Source organism: Camelina sativa, chromosome 12, assembly GCF_000633955.1.
Source record: "Camelina sativa cultivar DH55 chromosome 12, Cs, whole genome shotgun sequence".
NCBI classification, from domain to species: domain Eukaryota; kingdom Viridiplantae; phylum Streptophyta; class Magnoliopsida; order Brassicales; family Brassicaceae; genus Camelina; species Camelina sativa.
In genome coordinates, this window is record NC_025696.1 from 3,672,787 (window position 1) to 3,688,875 (window position 16,089).

The window sequence follows — 16,089 nt, forward strand, 5'->3', positions numbered from 1 at the left end:
CCCTTGGCTATTGTGGTATATATAAAAAACTAGGAATGTAAAGTTTTTCGACTATGAGGTGGAAAAGCCGGCCGAGATAGCAAGGTTGGCGGCCAGTGAGGCGACGGCTTGGTTTGCTGCTCAGGTTGAGGAAGAGGAGGGTTTCACGGTTCCAGCGCGTTCCGAACCTCGGTTGGTGCGGGAAGGGGTTTCTCTTCCTACGGTGTATACTGGATTCCGTTGTTTTGTTGATGGTTCTTGGAAAGACACAGACAAGTTTGCAGGTGCAGGCTTGGTGTGTATGTCATCCCAAGACTCTGCTCCGCTCATGGGTGCCTCAAACTTCCGGCGTAGTCTCTCACCACTTCATGCTGAGATTGAAGCTTTTGTTTGGACTCTACGATGTATGATCGGCCATGATTTCCGAGATGTAGCCTTTCTCACAGACTGCTCGGATTTGGTAAAGATGGTGTCTTCACCGTCTGAATGGCCGGCTTTTTCTGCCTATCTAGACGACATCAAGGTGGATATGGAGGAATTCTCAAGATTCTCGTTAACCTTGATACCCAAGAATGCAAATGTACTTGCGGATTGCCTAGCACGACAAGTTCGTACTCGACCGCATGTGATTACCTATGTTAACTCTTTTACTCTCAATTGGCTTGTTTGAGTCAATCGTATGTTGTTAAAAAAAAGAACAATCTAAATACTACTTAACTAAATATAACAAACAAATACAAGTTAAAATTATATTATATAAAAATAAAAATTGTCCTGCAGTGTATCGCGAATTAAAATTTAGTACTAATTTGTTTTTACGGAAGAGGTGTGTACTATGTAGTGTATCAAAAATTTTACATAAATAGTTCCCTAATTTTTCACTTTAAATCAACCTACAACAGCAAAATTGTCTGTTTAATTTAATCTTTTTTTTTTCCTATTGTGTAGCCCAAAGTCTACCATTACTAACAAAGAAAAACTCATTTATCCAAGTTTGGTTATAAATTGACTCCCAACAAAACTCAAAGAAATACACTCTAAGTCCTCACTCCTCGGTGGGTCTTCAAATTTAGAAATAAAAGTTGTTAATATGATACACACAGACACAAAGGTGAAAATGTTGCAATAAAACTGCCACTAGAGAAGGCGACATTACTACGGCCAACCTGGGCAGCTTTTATATAACACAAAGACTTACTCAATTCCCTCTAATCTCTTTCCCCCTTCTCTTTCTTCTTCTTCTAATACACAGAATAATCAGGAAAGGCTAACATTGTTAATCTCCAACCCGACCTCATTTTCACATTCTTTTCTACCCAAACCATTTTTGATCTTCTTCTCTTTAACTTCTTGGCTTGCTGTACAGTTATTTTCTTACAGAAGGCTTAAGATCCCAAACTTGAGGAAGACTATCACTATCTTGTTTGGTAATTTCAAATTACCATCGGATCATCCATCGATGATACCATCTGTGTCTCTGCTGCTTCCCCGCTTATCCGCTCCACAGGCATCGCCTCAGCTGCATACAGTTTGATTATATCAGTTTTCACTATTTGAATAAGAAGTGATATAAGGTGTTTTCACTATTTGAATAAGAAGTGATATAAGGTGTTTTCACTATTTGAATAAGAAGTGATATAAGGTCGTTTACATAGACTATACACCACATGAACTTAATTTAATGTCAGGGTGTATATATTTCTGTGAAAGAAGCTTATGGATCTGAACATGCAAAAAAGGCAACGAAACGAGTTACAATGATAAACACACAAATACCTGGTGATCGATCCAGAGACATTGTTCTTGCCATCTCTACAGAGTTGGAAAAGAAAGGGTCAGATTCTTCCTAATGTCTGATCAACAATGCATTCTTTGCATCTCGTTTACTTGAAAGATATTACGAGGCACTTCTATTCGACTAGGTTGAAAATGATTAAATAATAGTAGGGTCATGTGCAATGTACCAAGTGAATGACGCAATCCTTTTACAGCGTCAAAGTTCTTGTAGGTGTAGCCAACAAAACTTAAATCCTTGGGAGCAAGAAGCATCTGCACAAAATGAAAACAAATGTGTCACTCAAAAGCGAACCGTATAAAGAAAAAGAGGTTTCATTTCAGACAATAATATTTATCGACCAACACCATTTGATGATAGTTTTTTAAATATATCACTTTGGCAGCAACACAACTACAATTTGGAGTATCAACACTATTCACATATCCTTGCAAATAAACCCCACTGGATGATGTATATATACACAAATAATAATCACAAACCTTCCTGGAGAGGCCCGATCTAGTTCTTTCAGGTGCAGGAGAATTCACCTGAGATGTAATCAAGAAGTCAGTAAGCCTCCTATATAGTACAAAAAATGAATGGTTGACCTTTATCAATATGACTTTTCTGCAAAATAATGACAAACAAATTCCTAGGTAATAAATCAATTCACAAAATTTTAAGGGAATCTCTCCTTAAACCAGAATATATCATTCTTTGATAAGGCAGTATGAAGGTATCTATCACCATCATCACAAGTGGCATATTAGAATTTAGAAACTAAGGGATATTATCTGCGGGATTACTAGTAAAATTCACAGCAAGATATGAGCGAGACACATTAAACTGTACTTAAGAAAATCTAATATCTGTTGGGGGAAGTCTATTGTTCCAGGAAAATTATTTGAAATAATGCATGATAAATAAAAAGGAGGCATACTTCATCAAACTTCATAAAATTTTGTGTATCTAGCTCGTCGTTCACTTCTGGTTTGTACGCAGCCTCCATTTCATAGAGCTTTTCCCACAAAACATCCTTGAACCAAGGATGATCCTGATGCAAAATTAAGGTACAAGTTAGCAAAGAAAAATAACAAAGCTTATCTTAAGTACTACTAAATCTTCTCATGGAACATCCTTACCTTGATTTGCTGGGCTCCTCCTCCAGTGCCAAGCCTATGGTCAACGTTACACAGCAACCTGCAGACAAGATCTTTTGCCTCCGATGACAACTTCACATCCTCGGGAAATTTCAAATGATTTCTCCAATGGACGATCTAGAAGAAGGAATTAAGACTTCATGAACATGATCTGTGAATCTTATAAACAAAATCCTTAGTTTTCGTATATGTAGAGCACAAAGAACAAATAGAAATGGACTTGACGATGGGAATTTTACCCACAAATCAAAGCATAGTTGTGAAATATATATCTGAAAAGACTGAACATAATATTTTAACATTTAGCTAACTCGGACGAGCATAAACTGGAAAAATTGTGACTTTTCATATAACTTGACACCCTTGTAATCCAAAATATGGTCACAGAATTGAACAATCTCCTGCTTAGGTCCTGAACTTTCATAGATAGAAGATTTCTCATTCATTTGGTTTATGGATCAAATTGTTACAAACACAATACTTAAGCCATTCACCAAAAAAAACTTGGATAATATCCTGTTGGAGTATACTTAGTTCATGGAAATTGGCAAGAAAAGGAATATAGCTTTTGCACTAACACTTGTAATCAAATAGCCTTATTCAGTGAAATTCTTTAAGCTCAACTGTTTGATACTTTTACCCAGAGCAAACTCACTGGGGGTAGTGAAGATAACAGCAAAGAGTAAATACCTTTCTGCAAGTTGATATAGGATCATCAGCATAAAAAGGAGGATACCCAACAAGCATTTCGTACATAATTGCTCCTAATGACCACCTGAGAGAAAGAAAAAAAAGATTTCCACGGAAAATAAACAGCAGCTCAGGAGGCTATGGAACAACTCTGTAATGATAAATGAAAGACTTTTATCGACCTGTACAAATGGTTGCTAGCACAGAGAAAGTTAAACAGTACTATGCACCATGGTTATAGTTCATTCTGAAAATGATAATTTTCAAGTAAAAGACTAACCAATCACATTCCATGCCATATCCTTTCTTCAGCAAAACTTCAGGAGCAATATAGTCGGGTGTTCCCACAGTTGAAAATGCCTTTCAAAAAGGAAGAAACCAATCAGAGAACACTATCATCAGTTGTTGCCAACTTGCCACACAAATTGATAAAGAGAAAGTACAGGTAATGAAAGTTTGAAAAGTGTTCTCCTACAAATATGAACAAAATCATAGTTGGTTCTCATTATTCCCCATTTTGATTTGTATATCTACATGCTGAGGTCACATTTGGCATATACAGGAATCAGAGAAATGGAGACAGAGCTACAAAAGAGGAGATGACACTTTTAAACTCCAAGAAAGATTAACATACTAGTTTTCTGCGATTCATCTGCCAATGCTGAAGTTGTTCCTGGGGACTACGCCAGCTTCTCTTGTTATCAGTGTCAGGAAAACATCTATCAACATCCATAGGTTCTGTCATAGTTTCATCATCGGTGGCCCTATTCTCCTGAATTGAAGGTAAATTTCTACAATCAAGAGGTTTACAGAGTCCAAAATCCGAGAGTTTCATGTGCCCATCTTTATCCAGAAGAAGGTTATCAGGTTTGATATCCCTGCAAAAAAAGAAAAGACAAAAGATCAGTCAAAATGTATGTAAATATCACAGTTTTAAGCAGAAGCATGCAAGTTAGGTAACTTCCAAAAGCCACCTATGAATATAGTTGTATCTGTGTATGGATTCAATCGCCAGGACACTTTGAGCAATATAAAATTTGGCGACATCTTCCCGTAGTGTATCTTCTCTCATGAGCAAGGTCATCATATCACCACCGGGGAGATATTCCATAATCAGATATAGATACTCGGCATCCTGAAACGAATAGTAGAGCTTCACAATATAATGGCTTGCTACCTCAGCCAGCAGGTTTCTCTCTGCTCTAACATGCTCTACCTGCAAAATGTACATATTAATCTAGTCAGATACTAAAAAGACAGGTAGGTAAACTCAGAGACGAGATCATAAACATATCAAGTGTGGTATATGATGCCAATTGTATACGAATTTCTACCTGTCCTCTCATGACCATTTCAGATTTCTTTAACTTCTTCATGGCATAAATATTTCCAGACTTTTTCTCCCGACATAAGCGAACCTGTAAGTTAGATTAAGATGTATTTAAGATCAGAAAGAACCCAGAAAAAAAAAAAACTATCTCGGTTAAGTTGGTTACGCTCAAGCTGTAAGAAAATAAAAATAAAAGAAGAGGTNCCCATCTTTATCCAGAAGAAGGTTATCAGGTTTGATATCCCTGCAAAAAAAGAAAAGACAAAAGATCAGTCAAAATGTATGTAAATATCACAGTTTTAAGCAGAAGCATGCAAGTTAGGTAACTTCCAAAAGCCACCTATGAATATAGTTGTATCTGTGTATGGATTCAATCGCCAGGACACTTTGAGCAATATAAAATTTGGCGACATCTTCCCGTAGTGTATCTTCTCTCATGAGCAAGGTCATCATATCACCACCGGGGAGATATTCCATAATCAGATATAGATACTCGGCATCCTGAAACGAATAGTAGAGCTTCACAATATAATGGCTTGCTACCTCAGCCAGCAGGTTTCTCTCTGCTCTAACATGCTCTACCTGCAAAATGTACATATTAATCTAGTCAGATACTAAAAAGACAGGTAGGTAAACTCAGAGACGAGATCATAAACATATCAAGTGTGGTATATGATGCCAATTGTATACGAATTTCTACCTGTCCTCTCATGACCATTTCAGATTTCTTTAACTTCTTCATGGCATAAATATTTCCAGACTTTTTCTCCCGACATAAGCGAACCTGTAAGTTAGATTAAGATGTATTTAAGATCAGAAAGAACCCAGAAAAAAAAAAAACTATCTCGGTTAAGTTGGTTACGCTCAAGCTGTAAGAAAATAAAAATAAAAGAAGAGGTAGTAATCTGTTGTACAAACCTCACCAAAAGCACCCCTTCCAATGATTGTCAAAAGCTCAAAATCATCAACACTTATCTTGTTCCTTTTAAGCCTCATAAACTCAGTCTCTTTCCTCTCAAGATCTTTAATCATGTTGATTTGCTCCTCTTTTGGCACTCCAGAAGAAGCTAACTTCCTTTCTAAGATCCATCGTCTACAAGAAATCAAACAATGTTGGTTATATACAACACGCAGCTTCAATGGTGCTGAAAGTGTAATACAGATGAGTTGAGCACTAGTAAAAGTTTAATCATTCTTCATCGTTTCCTTCACTATTCACCAGAGGAAAGCTAATAGAACACAAATACTCAACAACAATGATAACGAGGGAGTATCATGACACAATGTATGAAGATGGTAAGATATCGGATCCCCAAAAAAAGATTCCTATTCACTCGGATATCATCAATCATGGTAGTGAATACAAACATGAACTTCAAAACCACCTCACAATTCACTAACAACCACTAGTAGATACAGATATTATTAGGTTGCTTCACACACCGCAAAGAGGTAAAAACAGAACTGAGCAGGAGGAGTATCGTTATCATCATCAAAGAAAGATTCGCAGCTCAAACAACTAATTTTGCCCTAAAAGGAATGTCTCCGAGAAATCGAAACAAATTTTTTCCAAATCTCAAAATCTATCCTAGTGAAAGAGAAGAAGAAGACGGAATTAGGGAAAAGAGAGAGACGATTTTGGTACCTCTCTTTCCTCTCCTGAATGTTCTTGTTCTGAGCTCTGTAGTGATTCTCGATGTACTGTTTGGCTGCCGCAACTTTCTCCATGGTCAAGCTCGATCCCAGAACCTCCTCGTCCGTACCGCTCTCTTCTTCCTGTATATCCTCCATCCTCTTCTCTCTTCACAGTCCTCTTCTTCTTCTTCTTCTTCTCTCTTCCTTTTTTGTGATATAAACAGAACGTCTATGGAAAAAAAAAAAAGCACCTCTCTCTCTCTCTCTCTCTCTCTCTCTCTCCCACTCTCTCTCTCTCTCTCTCTCTGGAATTTGCTTAAAGAGAGAGATGATGAAGGAGACAACGTGGTTTTACTATTGTACCCTCAGACGACGAACCTCTAAAGGACACGTGTCGACTTTTCGTTGAAATGGCACTCTGTATTCTGTGTAATGTATAACTGGGGAATTCAGATAAATTGTTATCTAATAAAAATAATAATGTTTTTTTTTAATAACCATTTTGCTTTTAATTTGATAAGCAGAAAAAAGTTGTAACGATTATTGTCAGGGAGTGTGTATAGCATGAGAAAAAAAAGACACGCGCTTATGAATGCGCGTGGGTAAAATTTTCAGATATCTGAGCGTGTGTGTGGCTGTCAAAGGGGTATAATTGGGAATATGAAGGCTTCGTCTTTAATAAATTTATTTAATTATACAACGAAGCCTGAAGATTTTAGCTTCGTGATTGGATCGTGCGTGTCACACGCGCATAGGATTCGTTGGTTTGTTTTTAATAATAATAATAATAAATTTGTTTGATACTCCCTCTGTATCATAATACTTGATGTTTTAGAATTTTTACATGAATTAAGAAAAACATTTAATGTTTAGCAATAAATGTATTCTTCATTTATAATAACATATTTTTATAATTATTAACTAATAGTATTTCATCAAATTTTTAAATTCTCATTTAATGATTCTTGAAATTTGTAATTTTTTAGTATTAATTGATAAAAGTATACAGAAAATCATCCTTTGTGATACAAGAAAAAATTCTAAAACATCAAGTATTCTGATACAGAGGGAGTATTTATTTTCCACCTTATTATATATAATATGCCTTCTTCTGTTTTTTTAATTGTATATTAACAGAAAATGATCTTTTTTTTTTAATTGTTCTTAAATTTCTTAACTATGTTATCAAAGATTTTCTACTATTTTTATACTTTTTATACGTATTAAACTAGGTATAAGTATAAGATCTTAGACGAGTTTTAGTGTACCATTTAAAGTCTCGAAGTAACAAGATGGTGTGGATAAAGTTCAAAAACTAATTGTTATGTTAATATTTCTTATATACTATATGCATTCTTAATTTTCATATACCAACTCAATAAATCATATAAACGTTAAAATTCAACCGTTAGTCGGTTTGACCAATCATAACTAGGCTAGACTTTTACAAGCTAGTTTATTGCATTTCAAGTCATTTATTAGGAATATAAATTAGGTAGAGACGTTTTTTTTTTTATGTTTTTCTTTTTTGGGGGTATATGAATGATTTGAGAGGATATAGTAGTGTGTAAATCTTAAAGAAAAAAAATGAAAATCCAAAAGTTATGCTCTGATAGAAAAGGTGGGTGGTGATGGTCTAGCTGTAAGAGGGAGCAACCCCGTCAGTCGTCAGAATGCTGCGTTGTAATCATAATTAGAGACAATGAAATTCACAAACATCAAAAAAAAAGGTTAAAAAAAGTGTTTTGTCTAGTTTCTATGATTCACACGTGGCGTCACGTCAATGGCTGTCTTTTTCAGAAATTTGCTATTTGTTAAACGCAAATGTTTTTTTTATCTTGGAGTTTAGTTCATCAAAAAAAATCGAGGGTCGATCGAAGGAGATTAAAAAAAAAAAAAAAAAGGCAAGTGGCCTTTTGTACTTTTGTTTGCGGAATTGAATTGTTTACACATGCGAAGTGCAGAAGATTCACTATTCATATGTATGATATTTACACTCATGTGTAAAAAAAAACACAACTAACGTTATTATTATTTTGCAGGAAATAACTCTTTGGTTCATTCTCTGTATAAAAGCAATAATAAACAAACAACCATGAAACACATATTTAATATGAGAAACCAGAGTTTATATCAGATATATTGAAAATCTATTAAACACTTGTATCAGATATTAGGGTTGCAGCTGAATTCGAATGCAACATTTAACAATAGAGAATCAAATTAAAATAGACAGCACGTTACAATAACATGTTTATATGTTACTAGCTCAAAATATGTTGATTTCCAATCGTTGAACACGACTAAGCACAACGGCAAAACGTACCCATAACACATAAATCCAACATTGGGAGAAGATGGAAAATTTTTGGGAGTTTGCAGTGTGTACCAACACTTGTGAGTTGTGATAACAACAACTATACAAGAGTGTCCTTTTGTTCTTCACTCTTACAATCGGTGCCGAGAGTTAGCTAATCTATAGCTAGATAGCATCATTGCACACAAAAGTGATTGCATAAATATCTAAGCTGCTGACCCCACATCAAACTTTTTCAAACAAAAATTGTGAGAATTCAATTAAGTTAAAACGAAGTCCACGAGTATATAATTATGCAAGCAAATAATGTAAACAAAAATCAAGAAGCATAAAGCAAAACGATAATATGAATGCGTCATGTGGGTTCCAACGTGCTGCATACTAATTAAAAAAAATGAGTCTTATATCTAGCTAACACATTAGTGTTGTGTTGTTATCGTTCGTATCACCATCTAATCGATTGCGTGTTATGAGTTGTAATGTAAGAGTTACATTTTTTTGACAATAAAGAATGTAAAACAAGAAGACCTCTTTGAGAACAATACAAAATGAGCTCCAGCACAAAAGAAGAAGGAAAAATAATTTGCTTTGGTGTTTTCCTGTTGTTGTCTTTTCCGTGACAAAGGCCAGCTCAATAATTTTCTTTTATTAGTAGTTTATTAGGAAAGAGCCATTGTCGACACCAGCCGTGAAGTATGAAACATCACTTTTAATAGCTAGGCATGCCATCCTTCTCTTGCTAGCTATCAGCCTATCACATATTTTCAACATAACGAATGGGTGAATACTATGTATATTTCAACCCCCTAATAGTCAGGGCCGGCATAAGGATTATTATTTATAGTTTTGTAATTACATACGTCTATGTTAGTAATATTGTAAGAGGAATGATCCTTGGGCTTTGAAAACGTTTGATCAGAGTACTATTTTCTATATGGTGGTTTACTGACTTACTGGTTAGATACACGACTCTTAACATAAAATTTGTACAATCTTTCATTGGGAAGAAGCCTGCGTGATTGCATAAGAATCTTGAATATATACAAAAACGCCTTTTGTACCAATAAATCTATGTCAAAGTGGAAATATCTAATATTGAAATTTATTAAACCATTTCACTAGGGCCAAATGGCCCAATGTCCAACCAAAGTCTGTAGCCTGAACGCTAGAATGCAGGGGGCTTTTGAAACAGAAGAATAAATTTTGACGCACTTTTATTGTGTTGCAATGTACTGATCTTTAGTATTATATTGATTCTCGTAACGTGTTCAACTCTGTAACATTGAAATATTCTGTCCAAAAGAAATCTAGTCGTCGTCGAATTGGATACGCTAACGTTACGAGTCACCATTAGGACCATATACGAAATACTAGGAGACGCATGAAGTGATGAAAGCTAGGTCACGTGTCACCACTGCACCATATTTAAGGTAAACTTGATACCCAAGTATGTAGGAAAATTGTATATGTATATATTTACTTCTTCTTTCCTTATTTTTATAACAAGCAATCCTCTTAATACAAGACTCTGGACCAGAACCACAATCCTGTTATCCTGTTGATGGAGGAAGCAAAGGTTACATATGACAATATAATTAATAAAATTGCTTATAAAATAGAGACTATACTCTGGAAATAACAAACAGGATGTCCAATGGATTCAGCCGAGAAAGCAACATCATCTAATCCGGTTTCGGGGTCATATGTCAACAGTTTATAACGTAGCTCACGATCATAAAACAGCAACTTCTTCTTTTTCTTCGACTTCTTCTCCCCATCCAGAAGTGCTAGTGGCTTGAGAGCGCAATATAATGGGACATCATGCCAAAAATCAATTAACTCCAGATCAATGAAAAACATTTTGTCCCATTTCTTGTTGTCTGAATTGAAGTACCAAATCACTTGGTTGGGCCACTTCTTCTCGGATACGCACAAGCGGTTGTTGAGGTTGCACATGACGATCTCGTAAGGATTGGTATAGACAAAGGGAGCTTTACAGACGACTTGAAAAGCTTCGGTGTGAAGATCGAATGATACAACTTTGGTTTCTTGGCAGTCTGTGAACCAATGAAGCGACCCGTCAACAAAGGCAGGATCGGGGCAACCAACACCAAGAACGCGATAAGGAGAAGCGGGAGTGACATACCTCCAAGCGTTGGTGCTAAAGTCGAAAAGTTCGCAGGTGGTAGCGTTTTCAAGGCCTATTTCTGAAGAGTTGTAAAGCCAAACGGGTTTGTACGTCCCGACATGTATGTCTTTACCGAATCCAACCTTAAAGAGTGGGTGATTAAGCTTGAAGTAACTTTCTCCTAAGCGGATCATGAGTTGTTGATATTCACAGAGAGGAAGAGGCCGATACCATCTAGTGGTGGGGTTGACAACAAAACCGGATTTGTGGGGATAATAGATACAAACCAGACCGTCACAGCTACTAGAGGAAACTACGTACTCTGTGTTGTCCTTCTCCCAAGGAGTAGGGATCTTGAGCGATGATGATGAACCCAAAACCAGTGTTCTTAGAGAAAATTCTGTGGACGTGGGTTCATGATGAGTACATACGGACACCATGAGAACATGTGGATCTCCTCCTCCTGATTGCTTCAATACTCTATATTGGAAGTATCGGGATTCCATAGTTGATTTCCATTGTTTTGATACAGTCTTGAATCTCATCAAAGAATTCACCGGAAGTTTCTCCAGTATTCGCTCTACGATATCGTGGTGCAGCAGTGATTCCATCCTCAAGCAACGTCTCTTCGACATCCTGGTCTTCGACATCCTGGTCTTCGACATCCTGGTCTTGTCGTCGTCTCAACTAATTTGTTTGTTACCTATTGATGAAGAAGAAGATAGGATAAAACAGAGGATTTATAGTAATCGTCTGACAAATAAATTACGAAATCCCTCAAAGGAAAAGGAATTCTCAACACTTTGCCTTTTTTTTTTTTGTTCCTTGTTCTTATATGTAAAAATGTCAATAATATCTATTAACTTTTAATGCATGATACCAAAAAAAAAAAACTCGTAGTAACATATAAGATTTGAATTAAAGGTCTAAGAAATTGATGAGAGTACGTAATACACTCTTTCTTTAGAACATTTTTGTGTGTTTTACTTTTATCAATCGATCACAGCACACAAGTTCTCACTTCTTAATACTGTTCAACATGTCGTATTACAGTTTCAAGATTATAAAGAAGAAAAAAAAAATCGTTTCAGTATTTGTTTCGTCACGTAGAACTGTACAGTTGAAGAGCACTCAACAGAAACGGGGTGTAAAAAACAATCAACCAATTGAAACACTTGGTAGTAATTACCAGTAACTTTTAGTAAAGGCGTTCAATTATTTTGACGTTTTCCTGTCTTTTTGTTGCCTATCTCGACGTTCTTTAAAACCACGATCCTAGTGGTTTGGGGATATATAATAATTATTATCACGGTTGCCACCATAAAAAGTAAGGAAAAGTAATCTAATTAATAAGTAGTTGAGGAGAGAAACCAACGTTGGAAAGGAGATTACCGGCGACTCCGTTGGTTTTGTGCAACAAACAATGAGAGACGGTTTAGAATGAGTACGGTGGCCCCTTCATGTTTGAGGAGAACTATCTAAAATATCTTTTAAATAGTAAATTAACAAGCTTTTGGGTATTAGTATGTTTAACCTCAATCCTCAAAACTGGAATAGGAATGGCTTTTTAATCTAGTAAAATTGTTCTTTTATATAAAAGTGATCATATATAGTCAAATAAGTATCTCATAGATTTAATTATATAAACAATATTATTACAAATTAATGACATGTATTTGCTTGTTGTTTAGGAAATAGCAATATTAAAAATACAAAAAAAAACATTAATTAAGCTACATCCCTTGAAACAAATATATATTGTGTTAAACTTAACCAAAACTGTTATCGTTATACATCACATATATATATAATCGAGACTTATGACGAGAAAATAAAATTTTCTTGAAAGTTACACAAGGATTTGAATATTGGTCCATTATCTCTCGTATTAGTATAACCAAAGCGATTAAGTGGATTAGAATATTGGAGATATTTCTTAGTTAACTAAAACAAATATGATACTATAAGAAGCAAAAATCCCCGTGGCCCTCAACGACGAGAATGGTCCGAATGTTGTTTTTAAAAAATTAGAGTTTGCTGACCAAAATCCAAATGGCATCACGTCTCTCTCTTCTCATTGACGACGCCTTTGACACGTTGTATCTTGGTTAACTTAAAAAAAAATTACACCTACACTTACTTTATTAAAACTTAAACTTAAATAATGAAGCAAAAACAAAAACTCAGTATAGCAAGTATTGTGACTATAATTAAAAAACTACACCCAAGTATAAGTCAATTTATTTTTGCAGGGTAAAAACTAAACTTGGAAAATCAAAATATCTGAATCCGGAGATATTTTAACTTTGTTCCCACGTATGGTTTAGTTTTACAAGAAAAAAATACCGTGATTAAGAAGAAGAGAATCACAAAAGTTAATGCATTTTGTAGACCGACATCTCAAGCGGCACACGTATACCCACAATTAAGAATAAATTAAATGTAATCTCGAAGATAACAATTAATTAGTTTCCTTTAGATACTTAAAATTTTTTGCTTTTTCCACAAGAAAACACAAAAACCACTAGTCAAAAAAACCACCCCTTGTATTTCTCCTAGTCTTCTTCTCTTATATAAAAACCTCTCCCACTCCCATTTTGTTTACTCATCATCCCACAAAAATATAACACTCTCTCCTCTCTCTCTCTCTCACTCATCACTTCACACTTTTAATAAAATCATTCTCAGTTTCTTTTCCCCCAATGGACACCAAAATCGGATCCATCGACGAGTGCAAACCAACGAACGGCGACGTCGGCAGTCCACCAAACACCACCGTCAAAACAATCCACGACTCTGTCATTCCTTCCTCCGTCAACTCATGCGACGCGACTCTCGGACGTCACTTAGCTCGTCGTCTCGTCCAATCCGGCGTTACCGATATCTTCTCCGTTCCCGGAGATTTCAACCTCACGTTGCTTGATCACCTCATGGCTGAACCGGAACTTAACCTGATCGGTTGCTGTAACGAGCTTAACGCCGGTTACGCTGCAGACGGTTACGCTAGATCTCGTGGAGTCGGTGCTTGCGTTGTGACTTTCACCGTTGGTGGACTCAGCGTTTTGAACGCCATCGCTGGTGCTTACAGCGAGAATCTTCCGGTTATATGTATCGTCGGAGGTCCTAACTCTAACGATTATGGTACTAACCGTATCCTTCATCACACCATCGGGTTACCTGATTTTAGCCAAGAGCTCAGATGCTTTCAAACCGTCACTTGTTATCAGGTAACACTCAGAATCAGATCTGATCATAAAACATTAGCATCGGATTGTGATTGATTTTAGGGTTTTGTTTTGGTTCTGTTTCTCAGGCGGTGGTGAACAATTTGGAGGATGCTCATGAACAGATTGATAAAGCCATATCAACAGCTTTGAAAGAGAGCAAGCCTGTGTACATTAGCGTCAGCTGTAACTTAGCTGCGACTCCTCATCATACATTTACTCGTGATCCAGTTCCCTTTTCGCTAGCTCCTAGGTATATATGATCAATCAATCAAAATCCTCTGTTTTATATCCGAGAATCATAAACTCATATAATGGTTTGTTGATTATTAGATTGAGTAACACAATGGGTTTAGAAGCTGCGGTGGAAGCAACGTTGGAGTTTTTGAACAAGGCTGTGAAGCCAGTTATGGTTGGTGGTCCTAAGTTGCGTGTTGCTAAAGCTTGTGATGCCTTTGTGGAGTTAGCTGATGCTTCTGGCTACGCTATGGCGGTGATGCCTTCTGCTAAAGGATTTGTACCAGAGCACCATCCTCATTTCATTGGCACTTATTGGGGTGCAGTAAGCACTCCTTTCTGCTCTGAGATTGTGGAATCTGCGGATGCTTACGTTTTTGCAGGTCCAATCTTCAATGACTACAGCTCTGTGGGTTACTCGCTACTCCTCAAGAAAGAGAAAGCCATCGTTGTGCAACCTGATCGTGTCACTGTGGCTAATGGTCCTACGTTTGGTTGCGTTCTGATGAGCGATTTCTTCAGGGAATTGGCTAAGAGGGTGAAGCGTAACGAGACGGCTTATGAGAACTATCATAGGATCTTTGTCCCTGAAGGTAAGCCATTGAAATGCAAACCAAGAGAGCCATTGAGAGTCAATACAATGTTCCAACATATTCAGAAGATGCTCTCTAGTGATACTGCTGTGATTGCTGAAACTGGTGATTCTTGGTTCAATTGCCAGAAACTAAAGCTTCCAAAAGGATGTGGGTACGTATCTCGGAACAAGACTCAAAATCTTTAAATTAGTGATGATATAAGCACAAGATTTAACTATTCTATTTAACTTGTAGGTACGAGTTTCAGATGCAGTATGGATCGATAGGTTGGTCTGTTGGTGCGACTCTGGGATACGCACAGGCAGTCCCAGAGAAGCGAGTGTTGGCATTCATCGGTGACGGGAGTTTCCAAGTGACGGTTCAGGACATATCGACAATGCTGCGTAATGGTCAGAAGACGATCATCTTCTTGATTAACAACGGTGGCTACACCATCGAAGTTGAGATTCATGACGGTCCTTATAATGTGATTAAGAACTGGAACTACACTGGTCTCGTTGACGCCATTCATAACGGTGAAGGAAATTGCTGGACAGCAAAGGTAATTAAAACGATTGATGAGTGATGTCAATGCGGAAACTAAACCAAATCTTGGTTCGAAACTAACATATGAATTTGTGGTGTTATGACAGGTGAGATACGAGGAGGAGTTAGTTGAGGCGATAAAGACAGCGACCACGGAGAAGAAAGATTGTCTATGCTTCATCGAAGTGATTCTTCACAAGGATGATACTAGCAAAGAGCTGCTTGAGTGGGGCTCACGCGTCTCTGCTGCCAATAGCCGTCCTCCCAATCCTCAGTAGAAGAAAGCAACACAGAGAGTGCCTGCCTCTTACCAATTTAATGACATTGTTTTCCCTATTGGTTTTGGCTTTTTCGACTTTGGATCTTTATTAGTATTAGTAGTACCGGTTTAATCTTGGAATAAAGTAAAGTAAAGTTCCTTTTCCAACATTGTGCTCTTTCTCATCAACACTCAAGTTCGAAAAAATACTAATGGTTAAATCAGAAGAATT

The 16,089-nt window shown here is 36.7% G+C and overlaps 3 protein-coding genes across 3 annotated transcripts; 1 reads left to right on the forward strand and 2 right to left on the reverse strand.

Moving 5' to 3' along the window:
- LOC104729952 (serine/threonine-protein kinase tricorner) lies at positions 1,011-6,858 on the reverse strand. Its single transcript, XM_010448990.1, has 13 exons — positions 6,582-6,858; positions 5,855-6,029; positions 5,637-5,720; positions 5,277-5,518; positions 4,241-4,484; positions 3,887-3,966; positions 3,607-3,691; positions 2,899-3,033; positions 2,697-2,810; positions 2,257-2,304; positions 1,944-2,028; positions 1,756-1,791; positions 1,011-1,498 (listed from the first exon to the last, which is right to left on the reverse strand). Exons 1-13 carry the CDS (start codon positions 6,725-6,727, stop codon positions 1,413-1,415), a joined length of 1,560 nt encoding a protein of 519 aa, XP_010447292.1. The 5' UTR covers positions 6,728-6,858; the 3' UTR covers positions 1,011-1,412.
- LOC104729953 (F-box/LRR-repeat/kelch-repeat protein At1g09650-like) lies at positions 10,427-12,012 on the reverse strand. The gene has a single exon (XM_010448991.2). It carries the CDS (start codon positions 11,679-11,681, stop codon positions 10,497-10,499), a length of 1,185 nt encoding a protein of 394 aa, XP_010447293.1. The 5' UTR covers positions 11,682-12,012; the 3' UTR covers positions 10,427-10,496.
- LOC104729954 (pyruvate decarboxylase 1) lies at positions 13,626-16,027 on the forward strand. Its single transcript, XM_010448992.2, has 5 exons — positions 13,626-14,243; positions 14,330-14,493; positions 14,574-15,224; positions 15,308-15,614; positions 15,706-16,027. The coding sequence occupies exons 1-5, from the start codon at positions 13,719-13,721 to the stop codon at positions 15,874-15,876; spliced, it is 1,818 nt and encodes a 605-aa protein (XP_010447294.1). The 5' UTR covers positions 13,626-13,718; the 3' UTR covers positions 15,877-16,027.

What these genes read in the sequence shown, in the direction of transcription:
- LOC104729954 (XM_010448992.2), top strand. Translation starts at nt 13,719, where the DNA reads ATGGACACCAAAATCGGATCCATCGACGAGTGCAAACCAACGAACGGC. An exon ending in AAACCGTCACTTGTTATCAG is followed by an intron (nt 14,244 to 14,329) that starts GTAACACTCAGA and finishes TCTGTTTCTCAG; the next exon opens with GCGGTGGTGAACAATTTGGA. An exon ending in CCCTTTTCGCTAGCTCCTAG is followed by an intron (nt 14,494 to 14,573) that starts GTATATATGATC and finishes GTTGATTATTAG; the next exon opens with ATTGAGTAACACAATGGGTT.
- LOC104729952 (XM_010448990.1), bottom strand. Translation starts at nt 6,727, where the DNA reads ATGGAGGATATACAGGAAGAAGAGAGCGGTACGGACGAGGAGGTTCTG. An exon ending in ATTCAGGAGAGGAAAGAGAG is followed by an intron (nt 6,030 to 6,581) that starts GTACCAAAATCG and finishes GATTTCTTGTAG; the next exon opens with ACGATGGATCTTAGAAAGGA. An exon ending in AGATGAATCGCAGAAAACTA is followed by an intron (nt 3,967 to 4,240) that starts GTATGTTAATCT and finishes CCTTTTTGAAAG; the next exon opens with GCATTTTCAACTGTGGGAAC.
- LOC104729953 (XM_010448991.2), bottom strand. Translation starts at nt 11,681, where the DNA reads ATGTCGAAGACCAGGATGTCGAAGACCAGGATGTCGAAGAGACGTTGC.